Below are 17,495 nucleotides of genomic sequence, written 5' to 3' on the forward strand. Positions count from 1 at the left end.
GTTCAATGCAGAAGGTGTAAATATCTTAAACGGAATTAGACTAACAGGAAATGTACTTACTACAAAACTCAAGTGATCTCAACATGATCCTGTAATCCTGGAGTTTACCCTTCAATAGTCTTTGATACCCATCCCAGAACACAACTGCAGAGTGAATTACACATTTAAAATAATGTATTTCAGGTAACTATTAATGTACATAACTGCATCCAGTATGAACAAAACGCATCATTTGGCATCAATCATCATGAGGCACTAGTCGGAGATGGCAGGGGAAGCCAACACATGGTTAAATAAGACATGCCCTCTCAACGCTCAAGCACAGGGTTGCATCCCGCCCTCAGGACCCTGTGCTCTAGCGTTTGCATTGACCGAGGCAGCGTGTTACTCACTGGAGCCGCGTTAACGCACAGAGACAGGGCTGCTTTTCAAGGGTTGCTGGACACCGACCTGGCGTGCGTGTTTTGGGTCGGGATCATTTTTGGCGTTCATCGTCTATCTAACTAAGTGAGAGGTCACTTGATTTGCGCCCTGCCTTGTTTTCCATGCAGCAGCTGGACTTGTGTGGACACTTTTGTTTGTTTGTTTCAGATTGTTCTGGGAGCCTGTGTTCATAACGGTAAGGGTGCGGACCAGCCAAAATGAAGTCCTAGTAGTTGGTTTTGGAAGCACCAGGAGATACGGAGGGTTATTTTCGGACAACATTAAAAAGATAAAGAGTCAAGCCGCAGTTTATAAATGCGTCTTCTCGTCCATCATCAGAAAACAATGACCAGCTACTCTAGCAACTTTCTGCTAGTCCCCATACCGGAGTATCCTGTCTTAGACTGTGTCCCCAACAAGACCGTCAAGATTGTTGTTCTGGGAGCAAGCCATGTTGGTAAAACAGGTAAGTCTAGTCACATCCACTTTGATGATAGTGTGAAAGACCCAGAAACATCTGGGTGAACACCCAGAAACATCTGGACAGTTGCATTTCCAATCCACTTATAAATACCAGAGTTCTCAAGGTTAGATAATTCGTCCTGAACACAATTGCAGATCCAAAACAGCAACTAGAGCATTTCCTTCCTGCTTGGCTATTGCAAATATAATTTTAAGTGGGTAATTAAATCGTAGCGGAAAAAGATACCTGAACTGCAGCAACTTCTGTCAGAAAAAAAGCAGTGCAATATTTTGAAGTTTCTCCAAAAGGTAACACCCCACATATGCTAAGCTGCTTTTGCAATTAGTCACTCATTAATTTACGAACATGTCTTTGTGCTTTTATGTAATTTGCTGGTTGTTCAAGTGGATTTTGTGTTTTGTTTTGTTAAATCATAAGTTGTCTCTCGATTTGTCGGGGAAAAAACTACACAAACCTAATGAGCAATGGCAATACTGTGCATAATTAAGCATGTTGTCTTTCATTCATTTTTTTTTTACCTATATCAACGCTTTAAACAGAAAGTCCTCACTTTCCTAACTCCTCTTATTTGTGACGCTTCTGTATCTTTAAGAAATATTGTTCAATCAAAAATACAGCGGGCCTTATGTATTGTGTGTGTTTTAATGGTAACATGAAAGATGTTTGTCTATATTTATTTATATAACATATAAATAATTGGGGGTACCTGTTCAAAGGTAAATCATTGGCCCCATTGTAGGGCCATATAATGTCCTAATCATTCTTGCAGAGCACTCTGTATAACATAGCTGAAATACAAGAGAAGGTTTCACAGCCACTTTAAAAGCTAAATTAATCGGTTTTGATTCTCGTATGAATATCAGCTATTCCTTCTTGATGATGGTTGTAGCTTTTATCCCCCCTCCCATTACATTAAAATGCCTGCTAGGCCATCAGGGGGCGACATATGAGTAATTTTAAAAATGCAGTGTAGCCACTTTAGCAAAAATCCCTAAATCTGTTGAGCAGATGCGACAGAGCAGTCTGAAGTTGTGCTTTTATTCAAACCCCCACCAACAGAAAATACTGACTTAAATGCATTGTGTTTAAGGATGAAGTATCCTCACAATAATCACTTGTGTTGTTGGTAATGCATAACTATGGCTTGAGCACTGAGAAGCATCATGTGATTGAAACAGTTGCACAGTTTACTGCTTTGCACTTTGGCTCACTGCACCTCATCAACGGTCTGTCGCCTGATTAATGTCTGATAACAAAAAGACTAAAAAGAAAAAAATCAATCCCCTTGCGGTTTGCTTTCTAATATAGTGCAAGAAGAGGAAGTCAATTTGCAATTATGGTTTAAACAGATGGATATGGAGGGAAAATGTTATAGTCTGAGTTGAAATTGATCATTCAGTGATACAATATGATACATTCATGAGTACGATGGTCATACCTATTAATTATGCCTGCAGAAAGGACATGTATTTTCAAAATTCTGTATGCACATTGTGACTATTTTTGTTGAATTTGCATAATTAGTACACAATAAGCCAAGACTGTCAAAATAGTTTATGCTGGCTGAGAATGTCTTTTTTGTTTGTTTGTTTAAATGTTTTGACAATGTTGATTGAGATATTCTGTATGTGTCTTTTTCAGCTTTAATAGTGAGGTTTCTAACAAAGAGGTTCATTGGAGACTATGAAGCTAATACAGGTGAGCCCCTTCTCTTGAAAAAAAGGATATATATATATATATATATATATATATATATATATATATATATATATATATATATATATATATATATATATATATATTATTTTCAGTAAGACCCATATTAAGAAGCAATGATTTGTAATAGACTAAGAAGACCTTTGATACTTTGTTCAGATGTGTATTTTCTTCTCCACTCAAACACCCTCCAGTTAAATTATGGGACTGGAATTGGATTGCTAATAAACTAAAATTGTAGAAAAATAGTACAAACACACAATTCAGGTCAAGCATTAATGTAAGGCCTGTAAATTATCAAGAAGCTCACAGTTCCCAGGCAGACAGTCCATACAGAAATGGAAGATGGCTATCAAGTTAAAAGAATCAGCAGGACTGAGTGGATTTCTGATGTTAAGTGAGAAACAAATATCACAGTATTTATATAATCCTGGCAGCAAGTAATGGAAAAGAGAGAGCAGATACAAATTCAGTTAGGAAGAGAAGAGAGGAATGTCTGTTATAGATTCACACCACCTATGAAAATGATACTAAGGAATTAACAATTGTGTATGTTAATAGCTATTTAATGAGGATATACATCATCTGCACTTGCTTTCATCCTAGGGGCCCTCTATTCCAGAAAAATAAGCATAGACGGGGAGCAGGTATCTTTGCAAGTCCAGGACACTCCATGCGTTGCTCTCCAGGTAAGGTCATTTTAGAAGATGCTTTTTCACATCACAGTAAAAGCTACAGAGAGTTCAAACCAACCAGTATTACAGGGAAAGACATATCTTACAATATGAGCTTACATTCCTTTCCTTTGCAAAGTCTCTATTCTAATGAATTGATAAATGTTTTAAGGAATATTCTGGTGCAGCCAAAGGTCTGTCAAGTAAATAATCTACTGGATGAATCAAAGTACTGCAAAGGTAGACATAACTATAGTGGAAAATAAATCACTGCCATACTTAAAGGAGCAAATTGGAAATGGATACAATAAAACTGTGAGAAGAAAGCACACACAAACGCACACATATTGTGTAGATTTTCCTTGTTCATCATGCCAGATCTGATATAGATATCCAGGCATAAGGCTGATATTTATACCATGGGTGCAGAAGTACTGTGGTAGAATTTGTACATAACACAGGTGTGGGTGTGTCCATTCTTTTATAGAAAGATGTTATAGTTGTAATAGTAATAAATCATTAATTACAGTAAATAAACAAAAAAGAACAGGAAAACAAAGGTGATATAAACTTGTCATATAAGAATAAAGACTATAAACATTGAAACTGTTACAATACTAGAGACCATACTAATGGACTTTTCAAAGCTGCCTGAATATCCAGGTTTTGATTGACATATTTAATTTGGATGTTTTTTAATGGATTCATGGATTTACAGAAGAACTAAAATATATATTTTTTGTTTTTGTTCATTATCAGAAAGCTACTTATAATTTCAATTTTTTTCATTTTGTTCTTTGGTTTCACCAATGCCGCACAAGAACTTTCTTCAGATGCCACGGTTGTAAACGCTTCATGTACCATTAAAAATAAAGATGGAGTGCTGTACTGTTAACCTGATCTCTGTGGAAAAAAGAAAAACAACAACAAATAATCTCCTCATTGTGCTTATCCTGTTTAAAGTCCTGCACTGAAATTAATAGATGTTGTGGACAAGCACCATAGAAGTGTTTCACAAAAGCATTTGATTTCATATTAACTTCAATGTCTTCGATTTGTATCTTTTTCCCATGATGGAAGATGGATCACTGAGTACTTAATGCCTCGTGGCTAAGGACTAAACACAAGCAAAACTTTTTAATGTCTTGTCAGGCTCTTTTAATAAAATCCAATTTCATGAGAAAAGTGTTGCCTCGTTTTGATTGTAAAATTCTTGAAATGTTTGCGGTATTGGAACTACCCCTTTGGTTTGAGCACTTAAAATTGTGCTAAACTGTATCTTATGTTGAACAGCTGTGACTGATCTGTTAAATACTGTGGTATCTTAAGGGGATAATCTGTGTAATCATTTTAGATATATGATATATATATATATATATATATATATATATATATATATATATATATAAAATAAATATTATTATTAACCAGGACTCTTAACCCAGGGTGACTTATAAACATCATAAAACTCTTTATATGTGACAGATCACGAAATGGAGATGAGACAATCCAAGAAGAATCTGGTCACTTGGCTCTATGCACCTATATTTATGCTACCAGGGTGGAAGAATTATTGGTAAACCTGGCAAAGCCCACTGTGTTTGGCTTTAAGTTTTATAAACATATAATATGACGTGGTTTTGTACACACAAAAAATATATACAATTATGTAAAATAAGGAGTATCTCATCAAATTGAACTGACATTTTCCATTTTGTTGTCCATATTTCTCTTTTGCAGGATGATGCAGAGGGTCTATACTGTCAAGAGCAGATTAACCGCTCCATCTACTGGGCAGATGGTTACGTGCTTGTCTTCTCCATCACTGATGACAGCAGCTACAGGACCATCCAGCCTCTCTACCAACATGTCCGCAAGATCCACCCCCGTGGGAACATTCCAGTCATCCTGGTGGGAAACAAGAGTGACCTGCTCAGGGCTCGCCAGGTGCCGACCAGTGAGGGCGAGGCACTGGCCCAAGAGCTTGGGGGGGTATACTTTGAGGCATCTGCCAGGGAGAACCACGAGGGAGTGCAGAACGCCTTCCTCCACCTCTGCCAGGATGTCAGCCGGGCTCTGGGCAGCAGCAATGGTGAGAAGAGAAGAGGGCTCCACCTGGTCAGACCTAAGTCTCCCAACATGCAAGACCTCAAGCGTCGTTTCAAGCAGGTGCTTTCCTCCAAGGTGAAATCAGCCACCACTCTATAACCAACATCCCTCCAAAGCCGGGAGGACAGAGGCAGCTTCTGATTCCAACTGGCCAGGCCATCGATGAATCGAAGACCAGCAAGTATATTTTCTGGCCAAGTCATCAGAGAATGGGAAGGATATCAGAGACACTCTCCAAACCTTGTTGATCTTGTGTCAGGCCAGCAACTTGTTCTAGTTCTTTACAAATCTCAGAACTGATTTCATAAAGGATTATTTGTTGTGTCCACACTAAACAAGGTCCTGTTTCCACGAAGAACCTGCATTAACTCTTTCCAGTATGTTCCTTGAAAGACAAGGGAAACTGCAGATGATAGTCTGTTTGCCATAGATTCGCAGAAGTTGGAATGGCCCCTGCAAAAAATGTATTCCTTTTAAACTATCAGGAAACACACTCATATTACAATAATTAACTTATATCAATTAGATCACTGGTGTAGATTCCTTTTTGGATTTCTATGAAACAGTGGAATGAACAGCACATTATTTGGTTTATTATAATACATGTTTGTAGTGGGATATGCTTTTAAAAAGTGTCAAATAAGTACAGCATGGTAATATCACTAGAAGAGTACTAACCAAGCCTGGTACTGGAGAGAAGCAGCTGTGCAGGTTTGATGGGTATTTTTAAATGACCAATGGCCATTGAAATAATGGAATAAATTGATGTTGTAATTAAAACCTTAAGAGGAATGAAAAAGACTATGCCACTAAAATACCAGAGTTAGCTTTGCAAAGCCAGCAAACATCTACAATGAGTAATTACAGGTTTTAAAATTGGGCTGTGTTCCCAAAACCTGATAAATAATCTTGTATTTCTTTTTCCCATTTATACTACTTAAGAAAGCCAGTTTTTGATGTAAGTTTTTACTGTCTGCATAGTATATATAAAGTTGTTATGTATATCCAAAACATGTCCAATTTTGCCACTATTCACTACCCTGTGTAATGTACACAAGATTATGTCCACAGACATACATTTTGGAAATATACACTCCATTTATTTTTGACAGGAAAAAAAGGATTGATGCCTGAAAACGTTTTAGTAAAACAGTAAAAAATGCGGGGTTACAGAATGTGTCATGTGGCAGGCCTTTTGCATTTCGGTTAGTTGGCTTTGGTTTGTGACATTTTACTGTGTTTTTCTTGTCTGAAAATAGGAGTCTTTAGTGTTTAGTGCTCATAAACTCCCTTCACTTACTATCAGTGTTTTAATTTACTGCAGTAGTAGGAGGCAGTAGCATGATATCAACCCCCAGATTTTTCCTTCCTTTTCAAGGACGTTGGAACGTGTTTCACAGATATAAGAGCATTCCTATGAAATACAGTGGACATAGACGGGAATTCCTTTTTTCCTTCTATGAAATTGTTGTAGTCCTTTGCGCCACTAGCATATAACTAACTCAAAGTGAGTGGATGTCTTAGCAGGTTTTAGAAATGAAGGCAACAGATTAAAGTGAATGTTTTATACCTGGTTATATTTTCAGTATAGACAAAATCCACAAGCTAAATGGGATGTGAAACAATTGAGAATACTGGGGAGTGAATAAAGCTGTTTAATCATTTGGGGGTGAGCAGATCTCTGAAATCCTTCTTAAACCCAGATATGACTGAAAATAATTGCCAACAAGCAACAGAGCATTGAAAAGAACATACAAAAAAGGATGGAAGCAAGTAATACATGGAATAACATAAAAATGCATATGCTGTAATCTAATTATTATTACTTTTTTTTAAGGAACACAGTCATTTCATTACAGTGAAGGATATTTGTCACTTGGTTAATATGCTTTTTCTGTCATTTCTCCGATCACATTAAGTACCATATGCACAATGTGAGTGTTTCCCCCCCCTGCTGTTTGTTAGCTTTTTAATTTGCAGGGACAAATGTCAGCATTTTGGTATGTATTGCCTCTGTTTAAAATGAAGCCTAGCTAAAGATCCAATTCAATCAGTTTGCTTTCATCTCTGTAGACAGTCCCTATTTTTATCTTCTGAAGCAGCCGAGTTTGACTACACTGCCTGCCTTATCACAAACTCACCCTAGACGGTGACTGTAGAATGGTTAGTTAACTCAACCCTCCTTTTGTTTTTTGGGAGAGGTTTTATTTCCTGTCTTCAACATAATTGGTGGAAAAGCCATGGCCAACACAGTGTTCCCAGTGGACTAAGTGTGTTTCAGTGTATTTACTTGACTTGTTATAAAAAAATAGGTAAAGGAATGATAAAATCACACACATACACAACCCCACACATACAAATGTTTCTTTTGATTTGAAACTCAAAGGCTGCAGCATATGGTAGACATCTATCTCCTTCAGGTAAGCTAACAGAAACAGGATTTCCATAAACATAGACCAGGAAATATGTTTTTCCATTCATCACGTTTAAATACCATCAAAAGCAACCTGTCCTAAGATGCTCTTGATTCATGTTCAAATGTTATACACCCAGTGCAGATTTTTTAATAGAGACCTAATCGCTACCTTCAAAACACAAGTACAAAGCCTGGATGAAATACAATTACTTACTGTGTTTCAGTATAGGGAGACATGACACATGCAGCTATAAAAAGATAAGCACATGGGGATATAGCTATAGCAAGGATTCCCAAACCAGTCCTGGAGGACTCCCTGTCCTGTTTTTTTTTTTCTCCAACTGAGAACTGAATTGCTTAATTGAATCCTTAATTAAACTAACTGCAATATAAAACTCAATTGCGTAATTAATAGCTGGAACAAAAACCAGCAGGGCAGGGGGTCCTCCAGGACCAGTCTGGGAATTCCTGATCGATAGGAATGTAGATTTATATGATTCGTAGCATGACGACCTTCTTACTATATGGGCTTAATACAAATCAGTTAATAATAATTTGGGCAGAGGGGTGCTTCAGTAAGGTTGCATTGATGCTGATTGTGCCACAGAAGAAGATGAGGTACTGTACTATACTTGTAGACATGTGTAATAGAAAGTCTAGAAGGGGATTTTTTTTCTCTCTTTAAAAAACACAGACACATATACACACATTCAATAAATGTCTATACATACATATGCATACATACATTGAGGGAAAAAAGTATTTGATCCCCTGCTGATTTTGTACGTTTGCCCACTGACAAAGAAATGATCAGTCTATAATTTGAATGGTAGGTGTATTTTAACAGTGAGAGACAGAATAACAACAAAAAAATCCAGAAAAACACATTTCAAAAAAGTTATACATTGATTTGCATGTTAATGAGGGAAATAAGTATTTGATCCCCTATCAATCAGCAAGATTTCTGGCTCCCAGGTGTCTTTTATACAGGTAACGAGCTGAGATTAGGAGCACTCTCTTAAAGGGAGTGCTCCTAATCTCAGCTCATTACCTGTATGAAAGACACCTGTCCACAGAAGCAATCAATCAATCAGATTCAAAACTCTCCACCATGGCCAAGACCAAAGAGCTGTCCAAGGATGTCAGGGACAAGATTGTAGACCTACACAAGGCTGGAATGGGCTACAAGACCATCGCCAAGCAGCTTGGTGAGAAGGTGACAACAGTTGGTGCGATTATTCGCAAATGGAAGAAACACAAAATAACTGTCAGTCTCCCTCGGTCTGGGGCTCCATGCAAGATCTCACCTCGTGGAGTTTCAATGATCATGAGAACGGTGAGGAATCAGCCCAGAACTACACGGGAGGATCTTGTTAATGATCTCAAGGCAGCTGGGACCATAGTCACCAAGAAAACAATTGGTAACACACTACGCCGTGAAGGACTGAATTCCTGCAGTGCCCGCAAGGTCCCCCTGCTCAAGGAAGCACATGTACAGGCCTGTCTGAAGTTTGCCAATGAACATCTGAATGATTCAGAGGAGAACTGGGTGAAAGTGTTGTGGTCAGATGAGACCAAAATCGAGCTCTTTGGCATCAACTCAACTCGCCGTGTTTGGAGGAGGAGGAATGACCCCAAGAACACCATCCCCACCGTCAAACATGGAGGTGGAAACATTATGCTTTGGGGGTGTTTTTCTGCTAAGGGGACAGGACAACTGCACCGCATCAAAGGGACGATGGACGGGGCCATGTACCGTCAAATCTTGGGTGAGAACCTCCTTCCCTCAGCCAGGGCATTGAAAATGGGTCGTGGATGGGTATTCCAGCATGACAATGACCCAAAACACACAGCCAAGGCAACAAAGGAGTGGCTCAAGAAGAAGCACATTAAGGTCCTGGAGTGGCCTAGCCAGTCTCCAGACCTTGATCCCATAGAAAATCTGTGGAGGGAGCTGAAGGTTCGAGTTGCCAAACGTCAGCCTCGAAACCTTAATGACTTGGAGAGGATCTGCAAAGAGGAGTGGGACAAAATCCCTCCTGAGATGTGTGCAAACCTGGTGGCCAACTACAAGAAACGTCTGACCTCTGTGATTGCCAACAAGGGTTTTGCCACCAAGTACTAAGTCGAAGGGGTCAAATACTTACTTCCCTCATTAACATGCAAATCAATGTATAACTTTTTTGAAATGCGTTTTTCTGGATTTTTTTGTTGTTATTCTGTCTCTCACTGTTAAAATACACCTACCATTAAAATTATAGACTGATCATTTCTTTGTCAGTGGGCAAACGTACAAAATCAGCAGGGGATCAAATACTTTTTTCCCCCACTGTACGTACATATGCATATATCAATTCTGCATATGTGTATGTTTCAAGGGCTGTTTTCATTAGTTTCTGTAAACCACTAGCACAAATCCTGTCTTTTGAAACCTTTTGTTTTTAGAACAAATTGCATTCTTTGTTTATGTCTAGGGATGACATTGTAGAATCTATGCTGGAAATATCAGTCATGAGCGAATGTCTTCCTTTTCTTAGAAGGAACAACAATACTTTTGGACTGCACTAACCTAATTTTCAGGCCATCATTCCTCAAAGGGAGGGACTGACTTAAACACACTAATTTGGCTGTGTTTTGAAAATCTTGTGAACACGGAAAAGCTGCTTCAAGTGAAATGCCTTTTCAAGTCCTTGCTCTCTGTGCTTTTTTGTGTGTTATCAGATTTACAGGAAGTGTGACTGGATTTTGTCTTGGACTGCGTTCAAAACTAAATCCCTAGGGTTAAGACTTGAGCTGAAGAGGATTTACAAATTCTAGGCTGGGATCTGCCTTGAAAAAGAGTACTTTTTTGCCTTCCACTTTGAATGTCCTAATCCTGTTAACAACACTTCCCATATGCACTGGTGTTCACAAGCATGGTGCTATCTGGAATTCTTTCTTAAATGCAACTAAGAAAGACAGGATTATTGATGTGCATGGAAACATTGACTTGGAACAGACTCAGTCCAATGCAGATTATGTTTTGCTAGCCTTTAACTACAAATTGTTCTCATCAAAACACCAGACCGTTACATTGAAGTGGGGTGAAGACCAGCCCATCAATTTTAGCACAGATTGTTTTTCTATCTGACTTTCTTTTTCTCATCTAATTTAGTCAAGCACTGTGTTAAGGGTCATAATCATTTTTGACAAACAAATCCTTCACTCACAAGTCACCTTCCTGAGGATCATGCATCACAATGAACAATGAAAAGATTTTGGGCCTTTACTAAATTTACTAAATCTCCTGTTTACACATCTGGGAATAACAGAATTGTTGGGATTCAAATAGAATGGGATCGCAGCTCATTTGATGATAATTTGATACTATGAACTATTGGGCAAAACAAAGTGCAACTACTGATTGGTGGAAGAGTTTCCTCCCAAGAGTTGTACTGCACAAGCAATCCATGAATTGAGAAATATTTCGTTTTAGTGTCAAAGGATGGAAAAGTTAATTGAAGGAGTGGTGTTAGAAAGCAGTCTACACATGTCCATACACATGAACAGTTTTGGGCCCTCAAGAAACCAATGACCCATCAAATGTGAAATTCACTGACACTGTTAAACAAAGTAGACTAGTGCTTAACGCCTGGGTCACTGGTGCAGCAGCTGTTTGCAGCCCTCCACATTTGCAAAGTCAACTAATGAAAAATAATTTGAATGGAAAAATTCCAAGTGTTCTTCATTTCACCCTAAGCTGTAATGTTAATAAAAGACCAATATCTCTTCTATCTTTTATTGGCACATATGAAATTTAAGACATGTATTATATGCAATATACAGAAAAAAGCACCCCTCTCTTCCTATTCTCTATGCCTTCTGCCTAGAATATGTATATCTGCCTGTTTTGTGCCATGATATCACTAAACTGCCTCTTGCTGGTTCTCCAAGTTAAACAAACAGGACTGTCAAAGTGCATGTGTTTATTTGCGGTAGAAGTATTTCCTGTGGACGCTGGCACTGTTTAATTTCATGATCTCCTTTCCCAGCCGGCTAGAATTCCCAACAACGGAGGCAAGCGTTTTTCCCACAGTGCCTGAAACAGGAAAAAGGACTTTTCGAAAAAAGGCAAAAGCTCTTTTATAATCTGTAAATCATTAAGGTCTTCAGCAGCTTATCTCTATTAAGTTATTTATTATTCCATCTGCTCTAGCACTCCTCAGCAGGGGAGATTTCTACAGGGGCAACATGAACTAACAAAGGCGCAATCTCTTCTGCCCAGTCTAATAAACTATCTCTTGCATCGAATAATGAAACAGAATAATAAACACCCTTGTTAGCCACTGTTTGTAAGCAGCCCTGAAGCAAGACAGGCAGGTGAGGGATTATACGGGATTATTTAATCACTATTATTTATAATCTTTAGCTCCCACATCAATCTGTAAATAGGAGAAGTAATTAACTAGCATTTCATGTATGACTTGTATGTCTAACTTACTTTTCCTGGTTCCTAAAAGACTTCTCACAGCATAACCTTGAAAGAGCATGTTTTGGAAAATGTATACTGGAACGTGCAACAAGCAGAGAGATCGAATCACAGCCAAGTACTCAATTACATATTTGATGACTTCAAAGAGATGCTTTCACAAATAGTCCTTAAAATATCTCTTTTATGTTGTAGTTGACAGGATTTTAAATTTAATTACGAATCATCCAATACATAACATAAAATGTGGCCTGTTCTATTTCTTCCCTAATTACACCTTTTTAATCTTCAGTTTGGACCACCTTCCAGAGGGCATACACACTTTTTGACATTGACATTGATTCAATCACCTGGGAATGCTCTTTGCCTATCATCCCTGATAGTCTTCCCAGAATAAACAATTAACATTGACATACCTGGCACAATCTGCATTTACAACAGCAGGGCTTTGGATCTGTTATATGCCAGAATGTAGGACATAACCAGTACTCTGCAAGCCTGAGTTTAGACTGCTCAGGCGTTCCAAGGATTTTTAAATCAAGTAAACCTTATCTTAAATTAAAAAAGGATCATCGCTGTTCTGGAACCTTTTTGAATTTAAATCCTTTGAAGGTTATCCAAATCAAAGAACCTTTTTATGATCACTTCAATAATTTCCGCAATCAACCTGGAATTTTGGAAACTATGAGTCTGCGGTCATAACTGAACTCAAATGCAGGGCTGACATACAGTGGCAGAACAAATTCATAGATAAGCATGTATCCTTATGGGAAGTCACCCATAACCTGGCACATTCTAAAACATGGGCAGTAAACCAAATCAAGTTTTAAAACAGAAGACCACTGTTGCCAAAAACAAAAACTAGATTTTTCAAAGATTGCATGAAGTTTGTCCGGGGACCAGGCTACATTTGGATTTTCATTGAATCCCACTCAATGACATAAAGAAAAGCTTTGTCCACCACAAAAAACATGTTTGATGGTGTGTGACAGACTTGGTTAATATGTTACCTGCACTAAATCAGATTCCAAGAGCTCAGATGTTGCTGTGTCTGCCTCAGTAGTCTCAGTATCTGTGGTTGAGCTCATAAGTCTTGCACATCTGGTGATAATATGTGGGACTGCTGAGTGACTGTGCACTTCCTTCATCTTTGTCTCCAAACACTCTTTCCTGGGTCACAGTGGAGAATCTGCTAAATATACAAAATATCTAAACACGGTGATGATACGAAGTGTGGTACCATATAAAATAATGTGCATTACAACTGCTATGGTGTGAAGTACTACTACAGTGAGGGGAAAAATGTATTTGATCCCCTGCTGATTTTGTACGTTTGCCCACTGACAAAGAAATGATCAGTCTATAATTTTAATGGTAGGTGTATTTTAACAGTGAGAGACAGAATAACAACAACAAAATCCAGAAAAACGCATTTCAAAAAAGTTATACATTGATTTGCATGTTAATGAGGGAAATAAGTATTTGACCCCTTCGACTTAGTACTTGGTGGCAAAACCCTTGTTGGCAATCACAGAGGTCAGACGTTTCTTGTAGTTGGCCACCAGGTTTGCACACATCTCAGGAGGGATTTTGTCCCACTCCTCTTTGCAGATCCTCTCCAAGTCATTAAGGTTTCGAGGCTGACGTTTGGCAACTCGAACCTTCAGCTCCCTCCACAGATTTTCTATGGGATCAAGGTCTGGAGACTGGCTAGGCCACTCCAGGACCTTAATGTGCTTCTTCTTGAGCCACTCCTTTGTTGCCTTGGCTGTGTGTTTTGGGTCATTGTCATGCTGGAATACCCATCCACGACCCATTTTCAATGCCCTGGCTGAGGGAAGGAGGTTCTCACCCAAGATTTGACGGTACATGGCCCCGTCCATCGTCCCTTTGATGCGGTGCAGTTGTCCTGTCCCCTTAGCAGAAAAACACCCCCAAAGCATGATGTTTCAACCTCCATGTTTGGCGGTGGGGATGGTGTTCTTGGGGTCATTCCTCCTCCTCCAAACACGGCGAGTTGAGTTGATGCCAAAGAGCTCGATTTTGGTCTCATCTGACCACAACACTTTCACCCAGTTCTCCTCTGAATCATTCAGATGTTCATTGGCAAATTTCAGACGGGCCTGTACATGTGCTTCCTTGAGCAGGGGGACCTTGCGGGCACTGCAGGATTTCAGTCCTTCACGGTGTTTTCTTGGTCCCATCAGATCATTAACAAGATCCTCCCGTGTAGTTCTGGGCTGATTCCTCACCGTTCTCATGATCATTGAAACTCCACGAGGTGAGATCTAGCATGGAGCCCCAGACCGAGGGAGACTGACAGTTATTTTGTGTTTCTTCCATTTGCGAATAATCGCACCAACTATTGTCAGCTTCTCACCAAGCTGCTTGGCGATGGTCTTGTAGCCCATTCCAGCCTTGTGTAGGTCTACAATCTTGTCCCTGACATCCTTGGACAGCTCTTTGGTCTTGGCCATGGTGGAGAGTTTGGAATCTGATTGATTGATTGCTTCTGTGGACAGGTGTCTTTTATACAGGTAACGAGCTGAGATTAGGAGCATCCCTTTAAGAGAGTGCTCCTAATCTCAGCTCGTTACCTGTATAAAAGACACCTGGGAGCCAGAAATCTTGCTGATTGATAGGGGATCAAATACTTATTTCCCTCATTAACATGCAAATCTATTTATAACTTTTATGAAATGCGTTTTTCTGGATTTTTTTGTTGTTATTCTGTCTCTCACTGTTAAAATACACCTACCATTAAAATTATAGACTGATCATTTCTTTGTCAGTGGGCAAACGTACAAAATCAGCAGGGGATCAAATACTTTTTTCCCTCACTGTATACTACCTAAAATATACTTAAAATATGTTTCTGATAGTCCCTACCAGTGTTGTTCCTGGTGAACCTGGTTTCCAGCGTTTATAGATATTTTTTCGTTTGTTGTTTGTTGTAACAATTTTTGCTGTCAATGGCGGCAGATATCTAATCTTCAGGCATTTATTTAATGTCATTTTTAGGAGTAAAGCTGTTATGGTTATAAGTCTCCATGTCTGAGCATATTTTTCTTGGCAGCCATGACATATTAGTAAAGGCAACGAGAAGCACAGTGAACAGCAGTGTTGAAATCATTAGTGTTTGGCTTTTGGATTAACAGGCTCCTCAGTCTTGTCAGAGGAAATACCTTACGACCCGGGACAATATCTCTCTTTAACAATTTCACTTAGTAAGTAAAAGAAAGCTGTCTTCTCTGTACCCCTTTCATTATATCTTATTTTCAGACAGCTGTGTACAAGGAGCACTGCAGTTCATTCATTGCATGAACACGACCTACTAATTAGTCACTGTAGACAACCTCAGTGCATGCAACACTAATACAGGCAGTGATGGAGGCCAGCTGCTTGTTCTGAAGACGTACGTGTTTTCTGAGATACAGTGATGACATATTGAAAGCTTTTCTAAATAACTTTTCTCTGTGTCCATCAGTAATGTTCCATCATTTTACTTTTGCCACAGTGGGAACACATTCACTGATGACTCGCAAAAGGCATACAATTGTATTTCCGGACACTGAACTCATCCAAATGCCTCTTCTAGTCTTTATTCCCCCTTGCAATCCTGGCTACTTATCTCTGTAAGCTCTTATTTCCCGTTCCCTTGTGTCTCAATGTATTCCCTCTTATTCGCAGTTTGTTTGCTGGCTGTCTGACTCTCCCTCAACTCTCCTGTTACTGTTTGCTTGCTCATTCTCCTGAAACTGCTCTATTTCTATCCAGTGCCCCAAAACTCACCAAATCTGATCACACCTGCACTATGGCCCTTCGCTCTGGTTACTTTCACTGCCTGCTATAGGAGATCACATCACAGGCACCTTTTGTTTGTTAGCTCTACTACAAGCTCACTATTGGTGATCCTTCACCTTACATGCTGTGACAGCTGTGTGTTGTACTGTACAGTTTGTAAAATGTATCATTTTCCAGATATGCAACTTTGAAGACACAATTAAATCAATTACCTCATGTATTGCAAGTATGGCATAATTTGCCAATAATTTGTTTGTATCCAAAATTCATGAGTACAGCTAAAGTCTGTGTGGGTTCTGGTCTGAATGAATGTAGGGAGTGAAATTGCTGTGGGCCTGGTTTCAATCACTTGCTGGTCAAGTTAAGCCGTCTATTGCATGCAAATATTTGGGAGAAAAAGCCATTAAAACCTACAGGGGAGGACTTATGTTACACTGACCTCTTGTGCTAAGAAATTGTACTTCAGACTGCTGAGCTACTAAGAAGGAATGCTGCTCTATTTACAGTTACAGTTACAGTTGTATCAGTAAAATGTAAAATAATTGGTCATTTCCTGTATGCACCAGAAGATCAAGACCAAACATTCACCCCTTGATAACAGCACGCCCTTTATGCTACTATCTCTATAAGGTTAATCAAAATCAAGAAGAGGAGGATAAAATATGTTTTTATCTGAATTCTGGGGCTTTAGGCATCGACAATTATTAATCATGCTGCCTTTCAAGCATTTAATCTGGAATGATATCAGGGAGGAGGATCAGGATGTGATAAATTACACTGGGGCAGAATTCCTGTTACAACGTTACTCAGCCAGACACGGGAAAGTGTATTTTATTCTATTTAAGGGAAAGAGCTCCCCGTCAAAACACTGTGTATCTGCCATTGTCTGCATGAACACTGTATTTGAATGAGCTCTCCTGCCCTTTGCAACACTGCTGTCGAATGGTCCTGGCCACTATCAATCAAGACAGGATCCGATTGACAGATTTTATAGGCAGGAACTGGTAATGAAAGGCAAAGCAAAAATGCATTTGTTTCCCCCCACCCTGGAAAATCGTTGTGACCTTTATTGTGGTTCTTAATCCTCTCATGTGAATTGTCTGTCTCATGCCGACATCCTTGGGAAAATAATGGTGCCAGAAGCAAATGGAATCTTTCTCCCAAGACTTTTTCTTCTTGATTGTAACCAGTTGCTTGGCTGGACCACTTGATGACAGGAAGTCCATAGCTAGGAGATACTGCATTTTCAGGTTAAACAAGTTTAATTGTTTAGAGAAAGGGGTCAAAAGGGTGCTATTTTTGGATTCAAAGGGGCATGCAGACTTATGGACTAGCATTTATCTCTCCTTTAAAAGGAAATATAATTACAGGAAAGATATTCAGTTTTAGGGGACTTAATTT

At 39.0% G+C, this 17,495-nt stretch overlaps 1 protein-coding gene across 2 annotated transcripts; it reads left to right on the forward strand.

The window, feature by feature from the left end:
• Nucleotides 1–293: 293 nt before the first annotated feature.
• Nucleotides 294–7,079, forward strand: rasl11a (RAS-like, family 11, member A). 2 transcript variants are annotated; one of them, XM_066714878.1, is made up of 5 exons: nucleotides 294–619; nucleotides 763–889; nucleotides 2,549–2,605; nucleotides 3,230–3,312; nucleotides 5,038–7,079. In XM_066714878.1, exons 2-5 carry the CDS (start codon nucleotides 769–771, stop codon nucleotides 5,503–5,505), a joined length of 729 nt encoding a protein of 242 aa, XP_066570975.1. In that variant the 5' UTR covers nucleotides 294–619; nucleotides 763–768; the 3' UTR covers nucleotides 5,506–7,079. The 2 variants fall into 2 exon arrangements, with proteins under 2 accessions (XP_066570975.1, XP_066570974.1); XM_066714877.1 differs by having other exon boundaries at nucleotides 297–889.
• The last annotated feature ends 10,416 nt before the right edge of the window (nucleotides 7,080–17,495 follow it).

Source organism: Amia ocellicauda, chromosome 10 (genome assembly GCF_036373705.1).
Source record: "Amia ocellicauda isolate fAmiCal2 chromosome 10, fAmiCal2.hap1, whole genome shotgun sequence".
NCBI lineage: Eukaryota > Metazoa > Chordata > Actinopteri > Amiiformes > Amiidae > Amia > Amia ocellicauda.

Excerpts from the sequence above, each read along its gene's own strand:
- rasl11a (XM_066714877.1), top strand. The coding sequence starts at position 739 with ATGCGTCTTCTCGTCCATCATCAGAAAACAATGACCAGCTACTCTAGC. Across the intron at positions 890-2,548 it reads AAGCCATGTTGGTAAAACAG|CTTTAATAGTGAGGTTTCTA; the intron begins GTAAGTCTAGTC and ends TGTCTTTTTCAG. Across the intron at positions 2,606-3,229 it reads AGACTATGAAGCTAATACAG|GGGCCCTCTATTCCAGAAAA; the intron begins GTGAGCCCCTTC and ends CTTTCATCCTAG.